We start from the raw sequence: 24,295 nt of genomic DNA on the forward strand, positions 1-24,295 counted from the left end.
TTTACTATTTTGGTTGAAAATCACAATATTACCCTTTAATTTTTTTTTCAGATTTTATTTATTTATTTGACAGAGAGAGACAGCTAGCGAGAGAGGGAACACAAGCAGGGGGAGTGGGAGAGGAAGAAGCAGGATTCTAGCGGAGCAGGGAGCCCGATGCGGGGCTCGATCCCAGGACCCTGACGCTTAACGACTGAGCCACCCCAGTGCCCCAATATTACTTTTTAATTTTTAATGATTTTTTCAGGACCATTAAGAAGTTAGTTGGTTTCTTTGCAAAGTCAAACCCAGTGACAACAGGTCCAGCAGTGACCTGAGTTGAATCCTGTCTCGAGGGATTGATACCAAATATAGAAACAGAGCAGCCCTGACTGCTCCAGGGCCCAAGGGAATGTGGCTCTCTCTGGATGTGCATAAACCAACTACATATGATGAGCAGCTCATAACGTCCATAGAAGATGGAGCTAAGTCATTGTCTCAAGGAAGTGATAAGGACAAATTTTATTTTATACTAATATGCACTTAATATTTAGAAATAGTTGTGGCATGAGACATTATGCTTTTGGAACTATAAATACATCTGATGTTTTCCGTACCAGTAAACAATATTCCTGCCCAACCTCAGCAAAGTATGACTTTGAGTTATTTTTCCAGTATAATTGGTAGCTGATACATTTTACTAAGTCTCATGAACCCACATTTGTGAGCCCAGTAGGGAGACAGCTGGGGAGAGGAGAGAGAAAGGCAGAAAGGAGAAGGGCAAGGACAAAGAGAAAAGGGAAAACAAGACTGTAAGATTTTTTTGTACTACTATTGAGCCAAATAAAGGTCACAATTGCTTCATATTTGGATTTTATCCAGTTTTTATCTAGCTAGCGAATAGTGGCTTCATTAGCAACATGTTTCAAGCCAGGAGTTCTTAATCTATTTTTTCTCCTTGAAGCCATACAAGATGGATGATGGCTGGGACATGGAATTTTCCCATCAGTGTGCCAGGGTTATGAGCAGTTCCTAGTGGAAAAGCTGCAACAAGTCCCCCACTTAATCTCCACTGAAGAATGCAGTTAGAAATGCATGTAAGAGAGTGATGTTGTAGAAAAAAGCTTGGATCAGCTCTAATTTATTATTTAGAAATTGAATTATTCACAAATGTCAATATTTGACAAATGACTTGCAAGTCGCAACATACCTCCTAGTTAATCACATCATGCCAGGGTGTTGAAACAACACTGCCAAGGACGGTTCCTTGAATTAGCTAAATTAAGTAGCCACACTTTTTGTTCCTTGAAGATACCAGACATCTCACCTCTCTTCTTAATAGCTGTACAATAGATCTATATTCATATCTATGTCATCTCCAAGAAGTATAGATTAATGGTTTGTTGAGATGAAAATTATAACTATCTGCTGTTCTTGTCTGTGGTAGATTAGAGATGGTTAGAAATTCTTTGTTCTTTGACACTCCACCATTAGGATGTTGTCTATTATCCTGCCCTTGAATATGCTCTGATTCGTATCTGCCTGTGACCAGCAGAGTATGGCAGAAGTGATATTATGCCATCTAGGCCAAACCTTGAGGTGAACTGGCAGCTTCTGCCATGGCCTTTTGGATGTCAGTTGCCATGTAAGAAGATGGATTGCCCACAGACTACAATGCTGTGAGAAGTTCAAGCCACACAGTGAGGCTCTGAAGGATGAGATGCCATGAGGAGAGAGAAGTCAAGGAGCTTTGAGTTATCGAAGAAGCCATTTTGGAGGGCAGTCCTTCAGGCCCTGCTTCAGCCTGACACCACACAGATCACAGATGACCTGCCCAGGTGAACTCCTCTGAAATTCCTGACTCTCAAAATCAAGAGCAAAATAAAATGATTGTGTTTAGTCATGAAAGTAATAAATAACTGAAATAATGCCCATGGGTTGAGAGCTTTAAAGAGATGCCAAATAATGTTGTGAGCAAAGGTATTTATATAAGGTGATTACCAGTTGAAATGCGGGCATGTTTACATGGGCCAAAGCTCACAGACCATGTATAAAGAAAAGATGCTATTAAGACTTAAAAACAGAAAAGTAGTTAAATGGAACCATGGAGGAGAAAGAAAAACTTAGAAACTTCTCCTTAAAGGTGTAGAAGGAGTAATGGAGGGGAAAATACCCTTTCCGCTTCATAGAACAATGAAGTTCACTGCTGAGTGAACACTAGATATCTTGGATATGTTCTGCTTATATGTGCCCAAGCAAGTGTGAGGTTGTCCTTCTCAACTGGATGACTCATTAAATTGCTATGTGTGTTTGACCAGAGTTTAAGCTATACCACTTTGCTGAAAGAAGAGGATGCTGAAGACGATAGAAATGTACTCTCACCTTGAAGTGACTTGTGCCTTCAAAGCTATTAACCTGGTAACCCTGGGGCCCCTACTTTGCTGTTTCTCACCCTAGCAGCACCCCAAAATTTAGCCCAAGTCTTTTTTCTCATTTCTTCTTTTTCTACCTACCTTCCCTAAAGTAAAATAATTTCAAATATTCTGAGTTTTAACATATTAAATAATTATTTAATATACCTTCCCTGATTTATATATTTTTTTAAAATAATACATTGAATAAAAGTATGTTTATTGTATCCTTCAAGTTTTTGGAAGGATTGTATCCACAGAGTACTGATTATATTAAACTGGGAGGGATAGTCAACATAATTTTTGCTAAAATGTATATTCTTTTTTAAAAAAATTTTTTAGTATGTTATGTTAGTCACCATACAGTACATCCTTAGTTTTTGATGTAGTGATCCATGATTCATTGTTTGCGTATAACACCCAGTGCTCCATGCAATGTGTGCCCTCCTTAATACCCGTCACTGGCCTATCCCAGTCCCTTCCCCCCGCCCCTGAAGCCCTCAGTTTGTTTCCCAGAGTCCATAGTCTCTCGTGGTTCATTCCCCCTTCTGTTTATCCCCCCCTTCATTCTTCCCTTCCTTCTCCTATCGATCTTCCTGCTATTTCTTATGTTCCATAAATGAGTGAAACCATATGATAATTATCTTTCTCTGCTTGACTTATTTCACTTAGCATAATCTCCAGTCCCGTCCATGTTGCTGCAAATGTTGGGTAATTGTTCTTTCTGATGGCTGAGTAATATTCTATTGTGTATATGGACCACATCTTCTTTATCCATTCGTCTGTTGAAGGAATAAACACTTGAAAGTTGGATTCAATAGCATGAAATGTCAGATAAAACAACATAGAATTTCATATGAATATGTGCAAAGCTGGAACTTGGTTCAACAAACCGATTGCTCTCCTGGATGGCACTGATGTGGATCTGGACTAGCAGTTGACCCCAACAATCTGAGTCTCTGGTGTGGTGTCACCACCTAGACCACTCACAATGATCTTGGGCCACATGCAAAGAGTATAATGGTAAAAAGAAGGCGATACAAACTCAGTTTCACTCTTCACTGAGCAAACTTCACCGTGAGTAATATGTCCAGCGTAGTGGCTATACCTTCAGAGGACATTATCACAGTTTATCCAGTTATACACAACCAAGTGGGATGCTGATGGGATTCTAAGTCATGCCATATGAGAATCTACTGAGGGAAGGGGAATATTTGACCAGGAGACAAGAAGATAGAGCAGATTAATTTTTAGAGGCATTTAGCCACAGGTAAAAGTAGTAAGAAGCAGGGGAGAGCTCAAGTGGAAATTTTTTTTTTCAAGAATTAGAGGAGTCTAATAAAGGACTTTGTGAGGTGTGAATTTCTTGTCCTTGAGGGTTTCAAGTAAGAGTTGGGGATTGTCCTAGCACAAGTTTAGGTATTAAAAAACAATTAGACCAGATAACTTCTGAGACTCCTAAGAATCACATCAATAAGAAGGATGTATTTAGTTACCTGAAAATTAATTCAAGGCAAGGTTTTAATAATGAAACGTGCCCCCCCCCATTTATGTTTTAACAGGGTGCTTTAAGTCAATAATTCCACTACAATGCCCCCATCCTTTCCTGTAGCAAACAATAATCCCAGTGCTCTTTCTGGCTGGACTGGGACCATACCTCAGAAATAAACAAAGTTCTGGGCAGCCAGTACCATCAACATTGCATAATGGCATGAAATCTCTTTGTTATCCCTGTAAGGCAAAGGAAGGAATGTCTAATACAGGAAAGCCTCATTACTTGAAGATAACTTGTCTTGGACAAAGTCCACTCATAATGAATCACTTAAAACAGAAACTAGTATTTTAAAGTATTAAATAGAAAAAGTAAGGGGGTACATAGAGCATTATCTTTAAAAAATGAAGCTAAATATTCACTCATTCATTTCATCACACAAATATTTGTTGGGTAGCTACTATGGTAGACCCGCCCCATTTTTGGCCCTGGGGTTAGAGAAGTGACTAAGACTCCCAAATCCTTGTCTTCAAAGAGTAGTGGAGTAATTATAACACAAATTATAACACAAATAGACCTATAATATTAAATATCAGGTAGTAACAGGTCTTATAAAGAAAATAAAGCAGAATGAAGTGCTGGGAGCTGCTAATTTAGGGAATGTGGTCAGGGAAGCTTCCTGGAGGAAGCGCATTTGAGTGGGTCTGGGGTGTTTCTAGCATAGGAAATAGCAGGTGCTATGGTCCTAGGGAAGGATCAAGTTCAGCTGTTGTAATAGCAGCAGGGAGGCCAAAGTGGTTGGAGTTAATTTCAGAGTTGTCTCCAGGGCCAGAGCGCATAGGGTAGGTCGTGGTAAGCAGGAAAGAAATTATGAAAATATTCTTAAATTATATTATGGATATAATTGTAATAGTGAGCTAATTCCTAGGAACAATAAAGAATAAATCATGCCCATTGGAAGAGTTATATGTACTTTTTTCTTAAAAACATTAATAGTTCAACAGGATAACCTTCACCTCACATTTGATATTCATTGCATAATTATAAAAGGTAACATTTTACAAAATTAAGAACTTCCTAAGTTTTTCCAAGGGCCAGTCTCAACCTTTGATATTAAGCTCATTCCCTTTGGAATTACCATGTCACCATCTTTGTCGATTTTATGTTCTTTGGTTATTACTGCCAAAACTTCACTTGTCGCTGGTTTTGAAGGCAATTCAAGCCATTCTATGACATCAATTCCACTGACTTCATGAGATCCTGAAATTTCACTTGTAACCAGTTTTCATTGTATCTGCATACTATTGTCAGATGAATCAGGAGGAGATTGTTGGACTTTATGCTAACATTAATTAAGGAGAGGTGTTTGAATGGAGACCAGCATCATAACCAGTTGGCCATCAGTTTATGTTTTTGCTCTCATGGCTTTGCTGTGTTGGGCATCTGAATCTTCAGGAGCTCAGATGTTGATTGCTTAGATAATGAGTGCTCTCTGGTCATAGCCTCAGAAGCTGGAGCTGGTAAGAGAAAGGATTGGGGGAAAGTGAGTCTGGAGAGTATTCTTTTTGGAAAATTATCTTTTCAGGCAAGAGTCCTCTCTTTCCACAGGGAAGCTCGGTCATTCCCAAGGGTCTTGACAGGAAACTACAAGTCACAGTGTCCAGGCCAGTAGAGCAAGCAACTCTGTTGACTTCCTAGCATTGTAAAGATTCTGGCTCCCTGCCACAGAGTCTAGCAGAAAGTGATTTCTCAGAATTGAATGTTTCTCCAGGGATGTGCGAGTGTTTTAAATCAGGGTTGTAAAGTGAGCACAAAGCCATTCTGGATGGAGCTCGTTTCATTTTAAGAGCAGCCCATCTACATTTAGTAAAGTTTTCATTTTTATTGTTCTTTTAAAAAACCTATTAAACACTGTGGCGGTAGGGAAAATAGAAAGAAAATACCTTCTGTAAACCTATTACCCAACCACAGCAGTTTGTTCATCCTGTTCCAACATTAAAGTTTACATATTCTTAGTTATTATAATAATATGAAAATGATGATAAGAGCATCTACTAGCCCTTTTTGTTGTTTTTAGTCATATCATTTAACCTTCATTAGAATCCGTAAGATAGGTCATTATTGTCTTCATTGTACAGATGAGGAAACTGAGGCTTGGAGTGGTTGTCTGAGTTCCAACTACTACTAAGACCCAAATGGTGGGTCTTAAACCCTGGCGGCTCTAGAAATTTCTTTCTTGACCACTACATTATTTCTTTATATTTTGCATCTAGTAAGCCAGTACACTAGAATTAAATTTTTTTCAATTATAATAAACTATTGCTATTAAATCTGAAATTCAGATATTCGTTTTAAGAGCACTGATAGAAAAAGTAAAACATTGAAACTTCTAACTTGTAAATGAATTAGCCATGTTCAAATCCAGCTTCTTCATTTCCTCTTGTTCCACTTAAAAAATAAGACATGTAATATACACATTGTATGTTACATATATGTATGTACACATACATACATACACATTTACTCTGAAAAGATTTTGTTCATAGCTATGGATAGTGACATGCATGTAGTATCATTTGTTCATTCATTTATCTGTTCAATGAATAATTATACCAGTTAATCTGTTTTGCAGTCTTTCCCTGATATACTCAGGAACTCTTTTTCTCAAAATTCCTAGTTCAACATGATGTTAATGGATAATATATTTAACAAAAAACCATTGGGTCTTTAATGAGTTTGAGAAATATTGGTTAAAAAAGATGAAATAGCTTTTTTGCAAACTGGTGCAACTACTCAGGGAAACAGTATGGAGTTTCCTTAAAAAGTTAAAAATAGAACTACCCTATGATCCAGTAATTGCACTACTAGGTATTTATCCAAAGGATACAAAAATACTAATTCAAAGGGTTATATGCACTCTTATGTTTATAGCAGCATTATCTACAATAACCAAATTTGGAAGGTGCCCAAGCGCCCATCGACAGATGAATGGATAAAGAAAATGTAGTATATATATATATACAATGGGATATTAGTCATAAAAAGGAGTGAAATCTTGCCACGCAAAGGGAAATAAGTCAGAGAAAGATAGATACCATACAATTTCCCTCGTATGTGGAATTTAAGAAATAAAACAAACGAGCAAAGGGGGAAAATGAGAGAGAGAGACAAACCAAGAATCAGACCCTCAACTGTAGAGGACAATCTGATGGTTACCAGAGGGGAGAGGGTGGAGGGATGAGTAAAGTAGGTGATGGGGATTAAGGAATGCCCTTGTCCATAATGAGCACCAGTTGTTGTACGGAAGGGTTGAATCATTATATTGTACACCTGAAACTAATATAACACTGTGAGTTAACTTGAATTTAAATAAAAACTTAAAAAAGGACAGGCTAAGAAGTTATGAAAAAAGAGAAATACTTTTTTTTGCTGCCTAATGTGCATTGTGAATTTATAATATATAGTTGATCCTTGAACAATGTGAGGGTCAGGAGCACTGATCTCCACACAGTTGAAAATCCATGTATAAATCTGACACCCCAAATCTTTACTAATAGCCTACCGTTGACTGGAGGCCTTTCTGATAACATAGTCGATTAATATGTATTTTGTATGTTATCTGTATTATATGTATTCTTACAACAAAGTAAGCTAGAGAAAGGAATATGCTGTTAAGACAATCGTAAGGAAGAGAAAATACATTTACAGTACTATATTTATCAAAAAAAAAATCTGTACATAAGTGGACCCACCCAGTACAAACCCGTGTTGTTCAAGGATCGGCTGTACATCCTTTCAAAAACTTAATTTTGACCGTCTAACTCTCTTTTTCCTTTTCTTGGACCACCTGGGAACCTGGAATTTCACTGAGGACACCTTGAGAAATGCTGGTCTAGAACCTAAGTTCTTCCAGAATGCCAATATTAGTTTTTCTGCCTCTCTTTTTGAAATCACCTTAAACTGATGTTTGGTCACATGGGTTCTCCGGAATAACTAGATGGTGAATGACTATTCATCAGTATTGCACTATTCCAAGTTGGGTACTACAAAATATTAAAACAAAACAGCCCCAGACACGGCAAAAATAACTTCTACACCTGATTTAAGATCAAAACTAATATGTTAGAAGAACTGGCTGGGAGGTAAAAATTCAAGTGGTTGATTTTCTTATATATTCCACATAAGAGGGTTTTTTCCCTGGGACATTTTTGTTTTTTAACCAAAATCAGCTATATCAACAAATTGTTTTCATTGCATAAGAGGACCATCTAAAATCTAATTGGGGTCCATACTATTCATAAGCTGCTGAGAATTCTTATTTCTTTTCTGTGGACATTATTGGATACCTGCACTTTTTTTTACAGAGTTGTTATTTTTAAAAGACCCACATTATTTCATATTGTCCAAGTCCTGTTTCAAAGTTGAAAGCATAAAATCTTCTCATTTCAAAGGGATCGCTAGGAACGCTTAAATGAGAAAAGTATGATCTTTCTCTGCATTAGCACATGAGAATAAGCACCTCAGACAATGAGTAAAAGGGGTTTCTGAACACTGGTAGCCTTCAAATCTTTAAAGCAGAGCTGAGAGTGTTGAATGTAGAGTTACCTTTATTGGTCTCAGTAAAATAGAAAGAATAGACCTCAGCTTGTGATAGCTAAATAATGAATACATTTATATAGTGAAGAGGCTGTGTCTGACACTCCCGAACTCATATGAGGCAGTGGGTGGTTTAGGAACATATATACGCTGTGTGGGATGAATATTTCTAAACTTATTATAGTCCATAGGTCTAAGACCATACTAGGTCTAAGACCATACTAAGCTTTTATTCAGCTACTTTTTCAAATATTTGGAGTGAGGAAAATAAGATTGCAAAGGACCTTAATGAAACCTATGTTTCTTTGAAAACTGAATTTTGATTTTTCAAAGTGTAACTTTAAGAGTTAAAAACACGACTCTCATACAAATATAGGAGCGCATCAGAAATCTATTAATTTATTAATGAGGGAACCTATGAGATAGTGATGCTTTTGGAACCAAGAGCTTCTGAATATTTCCAGAAATTAGAAAAATGTTCGTATAAGATTGTTAGGTTAGATACAAAATTGGTTAAAGTCACACAATGCAATAATACCATAAACATTTAGGTTATGTTTTCCTTTGGACAGACTGGACAAAGTGTACAACTTGACACCTACCGCCAGTGTCTGAGGTCTAACCAGTAGTGAATAGGAACGTCAAACCCAAGTGCATTTTCCAAGACAATTAAGCGGTCCTTGGGTGGATCTGTAAAACAATGCCTCAGTGTGACACTGAAAGGTCATGCTTGTCCCCCTTATTACCAAGTTTTGGGTAATTTTTCTAATTATCCAAAAGTAAAATTTTGAGGTATTTCTGTTGTTGTTGTTATAAATTAACTCATCGCCTGTTATAGTTTGGACCAAAACACATCATCTCCTGCTTCTGGGACTGGAGAGATTGAAAAGGGGCCTGGGGAATCTACTTAATTCAAGAATCAAAATCAGTATCTTTCACAGATGACTGTTCATTTCATATCAAGGTCAAGCTGGCAGGAGAAAGGAACAATGGAAAGAGAGCAGGACAAATATCCCCAGGGGAATGAAGCAAGTGGGGGCCCGACAGCCTTCCTTTCCCCCAACAGGGCTGCTTTTATTTAAAGAGGATGGTATTTGTGGATTCCATCTCTCACCCTTTGTATAAGCGTGCTTGCGAGTGCAGCTTAGGCGGGCTACTCTGGGCATAGCAAACGCCAACCCTTGCACAGCCCCCCAGTCGCCAGTATTGCCAGGAATAAAACCTCCACTCGCCCTGCGTGGGCTCATTCACAGCCCTGTCCTCCCAGGCTGGGCGCTTCCTCTCCGAGGCTGAAATGACAGTGCAAACAGAGCGGGTGTGATGCGGGGAGCCCTCCTTCAAAGGTTCTTTTTCCAGGGCAATAAAAAGCAAGACACACACACACACACACACACACACACACACACAGGGAGCAAAAACAGCAGCTATGCCCTCCTCCCGGTTCTGGCTCCCTCCCGACGGATGAATTTCTGCCAGCCTCCATCCCCAGAGCGGTTAGCTCTGTAAAATTGGCAGGAGACGTCTGGAAAAAAGCGAGTCCCCCAGAGATTTCAGCACCTAGGCAGAGACGGTTGGGCTTTTCCATTGCCAGCCCCGGGGGTGGCTGGCACCGAGAAGCCTGGATTAAACGCCGCGCGGGGCTGGCGGGGTTGGGGTCGCGGTAACTCCCCAGGCGCTCCTTGCGGGGATCCCGGGGGCCCGGGACCCTGGGCCAGCCCTGCCGCCGCGCCCCGCCCCGCCCAGCTCTGTCCCCGCAGCCTCGCGGGCTGCCGGGCTTTGTGGTTCGCCCGTGCGGCTGGGCCCCAGCTGGGGGTGTCGTTACGAGCATGTGCAGACAGCAGCCCAAGGTAGAGCGAGCGTGCCGGGCGAGCCCTGAGACTTGCCTTGCAATGCCATGTTTGTGTGTATGCTCTAACTCCCGGAGAGCAATCAGGGAGACGGCTCCCCGGCCGGACTTGGCTGATGTTTTCTTGTTTCTGTTTCAGCCTTCAGGATAATTCCTTCAGCAGCACCGCTGTAACAGAGTAAGTGATTCTTGCCATTAAAATAACACTTGCATGCCTTTCTCTGGAAGCAACTATCGTGAAGGTATCCTCCACGGTCCCCAGCTGCTCTTCGTATCAGATGCATTGTCTCCTGTAATCTGGGGCTGTGAAGACCCGGAGAGGTGCTGACTGATGGGGCCCAGAAACCTTTACAGGTTGAAATAGCCTTTTAGCAGCTGTGGGAGAGGTATTAATAACAAGCTAATTGCTTGCTGGAGCTCAGTGCTCTAAGACTTGTGTTCTTGGAGCTCAAAATTTTTTGTTTTTAATCTATTTGACATGTCAGAAAGGAAGCTTTCTTGTATTTTGCCAACATTGGTGTCAGTTTTCATGGAGCATGCTGTATACATTTGCAACAAATAGGAGAGAGATGTGAAATGACTTGAGTTGAATTCCAGCGTGTGATAACCAGGCTAAACTTACTCACCCCCTTCTTGTCTACAGATTTTTAAGACACAGTGAACTTTATTTGGGTGCCCGTTGTCATTTTTGTCTTCTGACCTCAAAGATCTGGCTATAGGAGAAATGAATCATCTTGTCCTCTGGTTAAAGCTGTTGATTGAGGCAACTAATATAATTTGAACATGGAATGTAGGAGTATAATATTTTACTCAAGGCCAGCAGTCATGGTATTTTTTATTAGTTATAGTTCAAGGTTTTAATTCTTGTCATCCCTTCCTTAATATATTTTCCTAATACTATACTATACATCTATGTTAAAAATTAATAGGTAGTATATTTTACTAATATTATATGTAATTTATATAAAATTTACGTATATACATATATATGGAATACCTATACTTCATTTAGCAGTCTTTCTCTAGACTAACTTGTAATGTTTACTTCTGGGACTTTTTGGTAGAAGTCCCTCAATAGCTTTTTCAGGAAAAAGGGATGTATAAGGTTGTATACTCAACTATGTTTAAAAAATGCTGCAAGTTTGATACAGAAAGTCCAGAAACTTGGGAATTGTTTGCTAAAGTTTCCTAAAAGGCAAGTAAATGTGGGAATAGATAGGTGAGTGTCAGGTCTTACAACTGTCACAGTGACTTGGTGATGGAGGGGTGAGATTCCACAGGGCTTCCCAGGCCCTCGTTTCCCTCATCCTTTTGTTTCTGTGTTTGGATAAGCTGTGCTCTTAGTGTCAAGCTTTGGGCTCACTTCAGTGGAGTTGCTTGAAAAACAACAACCCGGGGTTGACTTTAGAAGATGTCATATAAAATATATGACATATAAAATACTCATTGGGACCCACATCTGTTAATGAGATTGCTGCAACTTTGGTTTCCTAAAAGCCTGAGAGAGGGGGAGGGATGTGTGCCAAAATATACAGGCCAAAGATAGGCCGCGACTCCTCGACTCCTCTTTCAGGTGCACAGGTGCTGCTCTCCTCCCTGGGCTGGGCTTATAAACGCCCAGCGCTTTCTGTGCCTGATTCTTGGGAGCCATGTGGCTGAGTCCCCAGAGTCACCCCCAGGCGTAGCAGCTTCAAAATGGAGATACTCATTTCCAGATTTCACATGGACAGTTTTTTTGAAAAGGTTTTACACTTAATTGTGGGGAAAGTCTGATACCTTATCTTTGGACACTCCTCCAGGAATTCTGATTGCATAAGATCCTGTTGTTGTTTTCAGAGAAGTGACAGTGATTTATTTTAAAAGGCACTGAGTGACAACTGGAATGCCATCTGGCTAATCTAAAAATCTAAGGAGCATATTTAAAACCTACCAAAATCTTCACAGGTGTAACACAACACAGAGTAGGGTCATTTAAAACTTGTCATTGTCTAATATAATATTTTCTCTTCCCTGCATTCAATGAAACATTTTCCTTGGTTCTTTGGGCATTACCCCAAAGCCAACAGGCCCAGAATCACTGTCTGAGACACAGAGGTAGCAGGTGCTCAGTAAATATTTGGGTGAGTCTTAACATACACAGAGGAGGCGCTTGCCTGAAAACTTCCTCTCCCTCCTGTCCCCATCCCCTCCTACCTCCTCCTAGCCAAACTCGCTTACTTTCTTTAGTGCCTGAAATTGTACCTAGAGATGATTTCTTTTGGATTAAGGCCTCTGATGGTGACCCTTTTTAAAATGGAAATTAAAAAGTCTGTGCCCCTGGGAGGCAGATTCAAGTTGTCCTTAATACTGTAATATAAATTATGTTATCAGGTCTTCTAGCCAGGTAGAGTTCAGCTTGGCCAGCGGGCTAAGGGTCAGAGTCAAAGGGAAGGGGAATTGGGAGGGACTCAGGGAGAGATTTTATGCTCCTCTCAGTTCTTCCCAGGCCTGGCATTGTCTGTGCAGCTCTGGACCAACTCAGTTTCCTTTTCTACCCAAATTCTTCCAAGATCAGAGTGGCCTTGGCCTTCCCTTCTGTATCTGCAGGGCCCTTTCATCTGATTTTCCGTGGTCATTTCCTATGTTGCCTGGCTACGCTGCTACGTGAAATGAAGCCTGGCCAACAGTGAATTTTGCAATAAATTCGTTATTATCCGAAGCAGTGGTTCCCAAAACCAACTGATCATCATTAGGAACTGGGGAAGGGGGTTGGGGCTTGTGAAAGATCCAGTTTCTCAGGCTTTATCCCAAAGTGGGAACCTAGAATGGGTGATTGTGTTGGAGTCAGCTCAGTGCTGGTCTGGGTTTTGTAAACCTTTAGGTCAGCGTTGAACTTTTTAGAAGCATACTAGTTATGCTTGTGTGTGTTTGGGAGGCAATCTGGTTTAAAAATTCACATTCCTGGGCCTCACCCTCGGGGAACTAGCTGATCTAGTGAAGCAGAGGCAGCTGCGGGGGCCAGGCGGGCGCCCAGTGATGCTAATGCTGGTGGTTCCGGAGACACACTTTGAGAAACCCCATAGGATTGCAGGCCGCAGCTCAGCAACTTGCTTTCAGGGAACACAGTACTCCTGGGTGAGCAGGAGTCTCCTTCCTGGCACAGCCACGTTTTCTCTAATAACCAATGTGAGGCCTCTCTTCTTATTTACCCCAAGTCAAAAAAGAGAACCTCTCTTGGGCACTTCCTTCACCACCATTATTCTAAGAAACAAGTCATTCATTCTCCTTCTTTTGTGAGCCTCTGGAATATAAACTGATGAGACAGGTTAGTAGGCCCAGGATGGGGGGGGGGGCAGGAATACCACAGTAGCCATTGCTCTCTGCCTTGGGTGCAGAGCAGTTCCTTCACCTCTTGTGTAAAGGCTTCACTGAGATGCCATGGAAGAGATGGTGAGCTGGGAAGTACCATAGAAGTTTCTCTTGTTTGTGGTTGATGGAGGGAACAAAACTCTGAATAGGGAACAAGGTAACAACCCTGAACATTTCGCAAAGAAGTGACTGCAAGGACAAATTATCCATACCTTGTCTGCGTAACCACAAATCAAGAACTCTGGGACTTAGAACCTAGTTAATGAGAACTTCAAAGGAAGTCATTTAATAAAGATGCTTTTCACTTTTTTTTTTACTATGAACAATAGAAAAAAAATTGTATCACAACCCAACGCACACATATATACATGATTGATTTAAATATGTTCTGTGAAATAACACTTAACCCTTACTATACTGATATTTTCTATTCTATTTCTCTAACAACAATAACAGAATGATGGTAGCTGCTATCTAATTTCGAGACCTACTAATAGGTCACAATTTACATTTGAAAAAACATTGCACTAGAAGATGCCCAGTTTTTGAGTATTTAAGGAGATGATTGGTCTTTCAATTCCTGAACTGGGGCTATAATATAGGAAGAGGATGGCATGGGCATCCCACCAGTTGCGCCCCTGGTCTGAGTTGATTTTCTTGCAGGAGTGGGGATAACAGAATGTGGGTTGCCACTGTGGAATCCAGTTTTACAGCTGGGCCAACATTGTACAGGGGGTTCCTGTGCAAGGAATCAGTAGAAGAATCACAAAGGGAGATGTTACTGCAGTAAAACTTCATGGTCTTCATCAAAGCAAATGTAAAACCCAGCTGAACTAAAAGAGCTTGTATATGTGTCCCATGTAAGCCTGTAGACAGATCTGTTTCATCGCTGTATCTGTGACATAGGAATTGTGTTTCCTTGAGCAGAGACTGGAGTCATTCAATAGGCCTTAAAATTGGATCAATTAATTAAGGTCTGGCCTCGTACTTAAGAAAGCATGTGCAACTCTGTATGTTCTGGTGCCGAGTTTCCATTTTTACCTAGTTGTACTTTGAAAAGAAAGGTTAATAAATCAAGTGAGGGGGAGAAAAATAAGTTCTTGCCAAATTCCCAAACAATAGGTATTGTTAAGCTCTAGGGTTGAACCTCTGATTGAACCCTAGTTCTTTGTAAGCAAAAATTCTGGATTTCTGTTCTTCGTTGATTTTTCTACTTAGTAAGGTTAGTTTTTTTTTTTTTTAAGATTTTATTTATTTATTTGACAGAGAGGGAGACAGCTAGAGAGGGAACACAAGCATGGGGAGTGGGAGAAGGAGAAACAGGCTTCCCACGGAGCAAGGAGCCCAACGCAGGGGCTGGATCCCAGGACCCTGGAATCATGACCTGAGCTGAAGGCAGATGCTTAATGACTGAGCCACCCAGGCGCCCCAGTGAAGTTACTTTTATTGGGAAACATTTTCATTCACATTACAAAGCTTAGATAATCTATTAAAGTGAATGCTTCTAATGGAGGAGAACAAGGAAATACTTATGAATTCAATTGTTATTTTCATGAGATAGAATGGTTTACTGACGGTCAAAGACATGAGAAGGCAAGAAAATTTAATTATTTTGTTAAAAAGAATACTGTGTTAAGTTGGCTGATTTTTTTTTTTTTTTCCAACTGCCAGCAGGAACAAGATATTTCAGCAGGCAGAGAGAGTTAGGATCTAGATGGCCTTTGTTTAATTCATTAAAGTACATAATTTAAAAGGTGTAGTAAGAGAAGAGGACTAGAGCTTTCATCACTTTGTTCTATGGGTAAGTTATATAACTTAAGGAATATTTAAAAATTTTAAATGATTTCATATAGTATGAATATTATTCTTATATTATGGTTATATTTATATATGTAGGTATTTATTTATTTTTATCCACTTATTACACTGTGACTCCATCAGAGCAGGTCCAGGTCTTTTTCAATTTTGCGTCCTTTAGAAGAAGTACTACTGAAAGTATGGGCCCCCAAATTGCTTGTAACTCATCTGAGACAAGGAAAGTACAGAAATAGGGAGTAAACATTTGATAACTTCTATGGGAATTTGGCATTCCTGTGGCGTTTTTACCAAACTACCATAGGAGATTGGAAATAGAAAACAAACTGGTTAGTCCTGAGTCCCAAAGAGTTTGAAATGCACAGCGCTAATACCTAATGAGGACCTGAAAGTCAGTAAATGTTCAGGAAATGCTTGTTAAAGTATTTCCAGTCTTGCTGAGGGGCCAGAGCTAATGATTCCATTCAATTATTTATTGAATGCTCCTTTGGGGTAGCACTGTGGGCACTGTGGTGGTATATCTAGAAAAAATTCATTTCTTCTCATGGCATTAACAACTGATTAAAGAGATGCCAGAGGTACAAAGGGATTACCTCAGAATAAAGAGTAAACATTTATGTATTAAGGTTTAAAGTAGGTATGTGGCCTGTGGGTGAACTTGGCTGGGAACGTTCATAGAACTTAGGAAACTTCACTTGGGCAGTGAAGGATGAGTAGGAGTTGAAGGTGGAAAAAGCATCCCAGGCTGGAGTGGGGTAGGAATGGTTGAGAACAGGAACAAAGCTCCCTCCTACACTTGAGTGAGAGAATGGTCCTACTCCAGATTCCCCTAGGTGTTGTGGCACACTGGAGATTTTTCAATATAGAAGAGCCAGGAATTTTTCACTGGGTTATTCTAGAAGTTTTGTGACAGGGAAGGGGATTGAGAAAGTTTGGAGGTCGGTGGAGGAAGCCAAATGGGAGCTGGTGTGGTTTGGGACTGCCTGAGGCAGAGGACATTTCAAGAAGCATGTGGTGGAGTCCCTTTTGAGCTGAGAATAAACCACCGATCTTGGTGTTAGATGTCCCCTCAAGTGCTTTGAACAGCTGGGTCCTTGCCAAGATCTTGTTAGTTTAGGGGATGCAGAGCAGTGGATGAAAAAAGAGTGTTGCCTCTGGTTCTGAGCTTTTAAGATCACATGATATGACAACGTTGGTATCATTGCCCGGTAGACATGCTGGGAATCAGAGCTAGTTGGAGAGAGACTGGTGAGGGTTGCTCCCTTTTTTAGTTTACTGTGCTAATCTAATTCTAGATTCTTGCTGCGTCTGCTGCTGCAGACAGTTGGAACTGACGTGGTTTTGTTCCTTCTCTCCAGGTGTGACGAAGACACAGTCTCCCTACATGAAGACCAGACTGATTGCTCCAGTATCAGGTATGACCCGCTATTGCTTGCTTCATAATTATGAAGGACAGAAACCATATGGGTCTGGGATCTTTAGCCTTTTCTTTGAATTATAATTACTTATTCTTGTGTCTAAGTTCTTGTAATAAGCTATCAGTTCTTAAGGAATTTTGTCATGTCCATTTTTGGGTACTCCCCTTAGTTTCCAGGACAGTGCCTTTTGCATGGGGAATGCACAGTCAATGTCTGCTGAATTCAATATTGATTATCCCCTCTCAATGTTCCCATCATAGACCCTATGGAAGAGGTTACAGACTTACTTACCAAACATGTCATTGAGTGTTTGAGGTATGGTGTTGGTCATCAAGGGTGCATGGTATGGCAAAACCTTCATAGTTAACCATTTCTTCCACATTTGCTTTGTTCAGAGCATTTTTACATACATTTTATTATTTAATCTAAACAACTGAAGGGAAGCTATGTTTCCTTCCTCATCCTGGAGGTGGGGAAACTGAGGCTCAGAAGGATTATAACTCATCCAAGCTACTATGATGCAGAATTTGGGCTGAGGTCTCTTTGACTCTCGAGTCCATTTCTTGGATAACAAACAATTGCGGAAGGCCTATTTTGCGTGCCAGAACCCAGTCAATGCAGATGACGATGCTACAGTGCATTAAATGCTATTTTACTAGAGGTAGATAGAGGATTCATTTAGAAGGACCAAATAGCCCAGAGAGGTTTCCAGGATGGATTCCTGAAGAAAATTACAGTAGCACGTGACTCCGTGTGTGTGTGTGTGTGTGTGTGTGTGTGTGTGTGTGTGGTGGGGGGCAAATGAAGCTGAGAAAAAGATGGTGTTACCAAGCAGAGGGAGCAACTTACTGGAAAGCCAACAGAGGGTAGAGAAAATAGAGTTGTAGGAATAGCAGGCAGTTCAGGATGGCAGGAAGCTTGAGAGCTTCGGGGAGTGAGGAGGCCAAGAGTGATAAGAACTAAAGCTCCAGAGGTAAACGAAGACCTGATTTCAAAGGGTTTGTGTACCTCACTAAGGAGTTTGGAATTTATCCTGGAGGTATTGGGGAGACTAAAAAGAACCCTCAGTCTTTTCTTTGCAAGTAACCACTTGGCTAAAGCTCCATGAAATTCACAATAGCTCCCATTTATTGAGCTGTGGCCTCGAGCCAGCTTTCTATGGTAGGAGTCGCACAGGGACTGTATTATCTCTGCAAGATACAGAGATAGACCTTACGGATGAGGGTCAGACAGGTGATGTGCTGTGGCCCAGGCTGTACAACTAATAGATGGGAGGATCTTTCAGACTCATCTCAGTTATTTTTGATTCCACTAAGTAGTGGCATAAATGACAGAACTTGTACTTTCCTGCTTTGGAGATTCGGGGAAACCAGTAACAGGTTAGAAATATATTTCTAAATATGACTATTTGTATTTAGGTATTCGTGTAATGAGAGAAAGATGATTTTGCTCCCCCATACCCACCTTCCTTGCTTTTCAATTCGAGGAAGTGAATGAGATAATTTATAAAATTTGAGCACCTTGAAAGTATATAAAAATGAAGTCCAGGTATTGCTTTAGGAATGAGACTATCATAAGAGTCATTTTAGATTTGAAAAATGACTTTTTCTTTCTTATCTTAGTGTTCTAGAATCCTCCTTGAATGAGGAACATTTAGATTTACTGTAAAGGCAGTTGTTCTCCCTATTGTTTCTCACCCAGGAGCATAAAGAGTGTGGATGAACATTGTTTCCAGTGAGAGAAATGCATTTCACATGAACTAGTACAGTTCCAACTTATGGTTTGATATTGGTTTCCAAATCCATTAGTGACTTAGAATTTTTAAAACTGTAATTGATCTTGGGGCCCCTGGGTGGCTTGATTGAGTGTCCGACTCAGGCTGTGATCTCAGGGTTGTGATCTCAGGGTGGTGAGATCAAGCCTCTTGTCAGGCTTCAGGCTGAGCTCAGAGTCTGCGTGGGATTCTTTCCGTCTTCCTCTCCCTCCCGCTCTGCTCTTCCCCTGACCTCTCTTTTTCTCTCTCTAAAAATAAATATATAAATAAAATCATAAATTATAATTGATCTTAAGGGAAAATATTAACCAGTGTCACTGGCACGGACTTTCTGTTTACTATTTTTTTCAGTTATTAATATTGATGAATTATTGCAATTGTTGGGTTCTCTTTTACCAGGCATTAAGAAGTTTGTCCTGAGGCTTAAAATGAACTGTTTCAGATTGTCTTATTTCCAAACTTTGCCCAACTGCACCCTGGTCATGCTCCAGAATTCCTATCCTGAGGTTTGCTTTGATCTTTTCCCAGAGGCCAACTGGAGTTCATCCTCCTGATATCAGTTTAGTGAATTTAATCTCTGTTTTATTTGTGAAAGGCATCTTGAACAGTGGGCATAGAAATCCTTTCTTTGCTGGTCCTGGCTCTTGGCCTTGTGTGTCCTTGAGCTACAAGGAATTGCTTCCTATCTGACCTTGCCACAATCTTTTATGGGTGCTCAGATTAGGGAGCAGGAGGGAAAAACACCGCCGAGGGGAAGTGGTCACCCCTAGAGAATTACATGATCTAGTACCATGGGATGATTGCCAGGGGATTAAGGATGACAATGATTGCCAGGGGATTAAGGATGACAATATTTGTTGTATAAAGAGAACACCCCATTTGGTTATATCCCTGGATTCTTAGCAAAATAAGAAAATAAAATGCATCTAGATTTAAGAGGGACTAATGACTTCAAATAAAAGTGTTATGTCACTATTTTTGAGGACATTGAAACAGTAAGTTTATATTGTATGAATTTGCTTGGTTAGTGAAAATGAAAAGTGCCATTCTGGCACTGAGTGTGTGAAGGTGACACAGCCCATTTTGTCACCTCCAGCAGTTCCACACTGATGGACCCTGGACAACAGGATCTTTGAGTGTGCACTGAAGTTGGGTAAAATATGGCCCTTGTTTTATATTTTATCCAAGGAGCATGTTTCCTATCCAAATAGACCCTGTTAAACTTCTAGAGGCCTTTGAAAATTGTAGGGAGATGATTTGAAACATGCCAGCGAGGAGGAAGCATCATGCCTTGAATCAAGTACATACATCTGCAGGAAAGACTGAAGACCCACCTACCGCACGAGGTCTCTGGGTGAATTAGCCCTTCTCAGGCACTTCACTTAATCTCTGAGGTTTAGAGGGTTTTTTTTGTTTGTTTGTTTTTGTTTTTTTCATTTTTGAAGAGAGGGGTGGGGGAGAGAGAAAATCCTAAGCAGGCTCCACACCCAGCTCGCAGCTGTCCTGGAGCTTGATCTCAGAGCCTGAGATCATGACCAGAGCGACCCAAGTACCCCTGAGTTCTAGAGTCTTTTTAAAGATTTTTATTTATTTATTCGACAGAGATAGAGACAGCCAGCGAGAGAGGGAACACAAGCAGGGGGAGTGGGAGAGGAAGAAGCAGGCTCATAGCGGAGGAGCCTAAGGCGGGGCTCGATCCCAGAACGCCAGGATCACGCCCTGAGCCGAAGGCAGACGCTTAACCGCTGTGCCACCCAGGCGCCCCCTGAGTGCTAGAGTCTTAATCTATAAAACCAGGCTGACCATCTCTAACCTGAATCTCACATTTTTGTCAGGGAAAAAATATATACATGAAAGCATCTTAAAGTGAAAAATTAACAACAAATGTGGTAGTATGCATAAAGTTACAACTACAAAAAAAAAAAGCTATGTATCCACTAGTAAAGATTAGAAGGGAACGTGAGCTACAGAGTGAAATTCACATCCTTAGGTTCTGGTTCCTGTGGAACTAAGTCTCCCCTAAACATTTTGCCAGATACCATATAAATAGAGCAGCAATGAGTGTGCCAGCCCCGCTTTCCCGCAGCAGTTTATTACTTTTTTGGGTGCTTTCTAAATTGGGTCTTTCCTGTTTTAGAGATGAAGACAATAAAGAAAACTACCCCGACGCCGGGGCTCTCCTAGAGGAGCCGGCGCCGCCGTCGCGGGAGCCGCAGCAGCATGTAGAGCCGACCGTGCTGGGGGACGGCGTGCTGCGACCCAGCATGGGCAACTTCAAGTCCCGGAAGCCCAAGACCCTGCTCAAGGCCGAGAGCGCCAGGAGCCACGCAGAAAGTCAGGTAGCGGGCTCTACCTCCTCACGCCTTTCACCCGTGGGTGCTTCTCCCGCGAGGGCACCGCTCTGGCAGGCAGTGTAAGCGTGTTATTTTGCAGGAGGTGATGAGTGTGCTTGACGGGTCAGTGCGCGGATCGCCTGCCTGGGGCGCACGGATGGCACGCCCAGCGCAGGGTCCTCGGCAGGCTGGTAATTTAGCGCCCTTTCAGACTGGTGCCTTAAACCCTGGGCTTTGACATGGGTTCAGAGGAGCTGCGGCATTCTTGCAGGGGAGAGTGGAGGAGGGTCTCCAGCCATCTTCACTTACCCAGGTCTTGTAGCTCCTGCCCCAAACTTGGAGATTACTTCTCAGCAAATCAGAAATCCCAAGCTTACCTGGAGCCGCTCAAAGTGAGTGGCCGTTTAGTAGCCTTGGGTAAATATTCAAGCGCACATGTGCTTGTGTGTGTGTATGTGTGTGTATGTTTGTGTGTGTGTGTGTCTGTGCAGTATCAGGTTCTTTGAAGTCAATAAGTATTTAAATGAATGAATGAAGCATTTTTTTTTTCAACTTGATTTGGGTAGTACATTTACATTTTCTAATTTTTTAAAAAACTTTCTCTAGTTGTAGAGGGGTGTAGCAAAGAATGTGATGTTTTTAAATCTTAGAAAACTCCTTAAATAATTTTTGGTGCTTTAAAAAGTTAAATGAATATAATCCACTTTTATCTTACTAGGAGGTTAATGAGATTATACTTGTAACATACCTAATACAGTTTTGGGGACATGGGTGCTTCGTTAATATTAACTTTGCTTTTTTGTTAACATTTAAACCTTAACAATAATGTGAGAGGTTCTGTGTGTAACAGATTAATTGTATAACTTTAAGTGGAGTCCTATATAGCAAATGGGCACCAGGTAATCCTGTTAGAACAACTTTGGCTGAACACTTTATTTGATCTTGTCATTTTCTTATTCGCCTTGTGATTTTTATCTCATTTCTTCCTTGGCATTAGGGCCTCTTATTTAGTCAGTTAATTTTGCAATAAAAAGAAAGTGCCCTCTGCATTCATTATGCTGTGTTATAATTCTTCTAAACTGAGTTGAGTTTCAGACAGAAGTGAATGGGAAATACTATTTGAGTTATGATAAACTTGAGACCCTGCCTATTACTGAATGTACCCAGCACTTAATCTGATTAGGAGTGTGGTGTTGGTTGGGGGGGTGGGGGAGGATACAGGTACCCAAAGGCCTGCCCCCAGAGTCTGACAGGTCTCAGGGAGGCTCTGATCTTGAATCTCCTGCTAAGGGTCCCTGTGACACTTTGGGCATTGGGTGACAGCCGTGTCTCCTAGAGTGCCTTCTTTCTTGTCATCCTATAGCCTGGTTATCAGAAATTACACAGTTGTCACTTGTAATAAGGTGCTAATGGGGCATGTAATTCCAATCCATTGCTCACACACACAGGAAGATTTCCTGAGAGAGATATGCTTGTATTATCTTTGCTTATAAGACAGTGTTGAATCCTGGACTGCAGGTAAAATTTCCAGTTCATTCCTAACATCTCTATCCACACAATGAGATCCCCCCTCCAGTGACTAAGAGAACTTTGATAATAATATTTCAGATCTTCCATATTTGGGAGAAATATGAAACACATTTCATTCTTCCTATTTTCTTTGGGGAGAGAAAATTAACATTGGTTGAGTATTGAGCAAGAACTGAATCTATAAATGCTCTGTAACTAATATTATTAATAAAATCAGCTAACTTGTATTCAAGTATTTACTGTGTTCCAGGCATGTACCATGTTTTACCACAATCCCCTGGAATGGATATTATTATCTTTTTTTTGAAAATGGAAAAACTAAGGATTAGAGGGATTACATAACCTATTTAAACAGATTTGGAAGAACTTGAGTGGAAGGTCTTTTCCATAAAAGCACAGTGTATCTAAGAGGATGTCCACAGATCTTCCAACTATAAGTCTAGTGATTTACCTAATCCCTTATACTACTCACACCTTAATTTTTATATAAAACCCATGATTTCACTTTGGAATTTTTTTTTCCTTTGTTGATATATTGTACTGCTAACCAGTAATTACTTATTTAGAAAAGATTACTTAAGGGAGAATTTTGTAAGTGTATTTTTTTTTTTCTGCCTTAAAGCTTCCATCACTGAAGCTAGACAAAGTTTGGGTAAATGTTAGCTCCACAGGATGACAGTTTCTTAAGGTTGGTGATTCGGTCCTTCTTGTCTGTCTTTAAATCTGCAGCATTCGGTAGTCAGTATTATATGCTGAGTAATTCAAAACTGGGTAAGAGAAGTATATAGATGATTGTATCATTTTTGTGTGTGTGAAATGTTGAGTGTGATCTTATTCAGCTGTGAAAAGTTACATTTAAAAGAATATAATCATGACTCTCCCACAGATAGGAAATAAAGATGTATCAAAGATTTTATTTAAATTATTAATGAAGGACTCAGTAAATTATTACAACCAGTACAAAAGAGAATGCAAAGTATCGCATATCTGTAGTGTGAAGAGGAATACAGAAGTAAATTTATACAAATTGACACAAAATTGGCAAAACTTATAATATCCATTGGGTGATAATCAATTACTTTCCCTCGGACGTGAGGAATTATTTGTATTTCATCGATATCTACAAGTTCACTTCTTATGTCTATAGCCTCGTAAAGTAGCCTTGTCATAGAAAGACAAAAACAAAGATTATCCAGACAGATAAGTTAGCCAGGACATCCACTAAATTTCAAAGTCATTTATAGTTTTTCTTTACATTCTTCTCCTCCCTCTTGTGATCATAAGAATCTCAAAGAAAGAATATTCTTTTTTTTTTGTAAGATTTTATTTATTTATTAGACAGAGATAGAGACAGCCAGCGAGAGAGGGAACACAAGCAGGGGGAGTGGGAGAGGAAGAAGCAGGCTCATAGCGGAGGAGCCTGACATGGGGCTCGATCCCATAACGCCGGGATCACGCCCTGAGCCGAAGGCAGACGCTTAACCGCTGTGCCACCCAGGCGCCCCAAAGAAAGAATATTCTTAATTACAAAATAAGGCTAGTCTCATTGGGTTTGGCCTGAGTCTTTACATAAGCATAGCCAGAGTGTTAATTTACCATACAGGCCTTCTTAAGCATGTTTTGCAAAATCTAAAGCCATTCGCTATTGAATAATCACACAATATTAGCTTTTCTCTGGGAGTTTTCATGAGGAATCTCAGATTGGACTTTTAATGCCTCTATTATTTGCAATCCCAAGGCAAGGAGCTAAATT

The 24,295-nt window shown here is 40.5% G+C and overlaps 1 protein-coding gene across 9 annotated transcripts in view; it reads left to right on the forward strand.

Annotated features, from left to right (window-relative positions):
- The first annotated feature begins 10,018 nt into the window (after window positions 1-10,018).
- Window positions 10,019-24,295, forward strand: part of FAM13C (family with sequence similarity 13 member C) — a 136,916-nt gene continuing 122,639 nt past the window's right edge. For 6 of the 9 annotated variants that reach the window (XM_045783666.2, XM_045783667.2, XM_045783670.2 and 3 more), the window contains exons 1-3: window positions 10,369-10,502; window positions 16,846-16,902; window positions 20,817-21,018. In XM_045783666.2, the coding sequence (XP_045639622.1) occupies window positions 10,441-10,502; window positions 16,846-16,902; window positions 20,817-21,018 (321 nt within the window). In that variant the 5' untranslated portion in view covers window positions 10,369-10,440. Of the gene's footprint in view, window positions 10,326-10,368; window positions 10,503-15,343; window positions 15,474-16,845; window positions 16,903-20,816; window positions 21,019-24,295 lie in introns of those variants that run through there. The other 3 variants (XM_045783672.2, XM_045783673.2, XM_045783671.2) reach the window with 3 other exon arrangements.

This window comes from Ursus americanus, chromosome 6, assembly GCF_024610735.1.
Source record: "Ursus americanus isolate L20-20 chromosome 6, mUrsAme1.1.p, whole genome shotgun sequence".
In the NCBI taxonomy this organism is placed as follows: Eukaryota; Metazoa; Chordata; class Mammalia; order Carnivora; family Ursidae; genus Ursus; species Ursus americanus.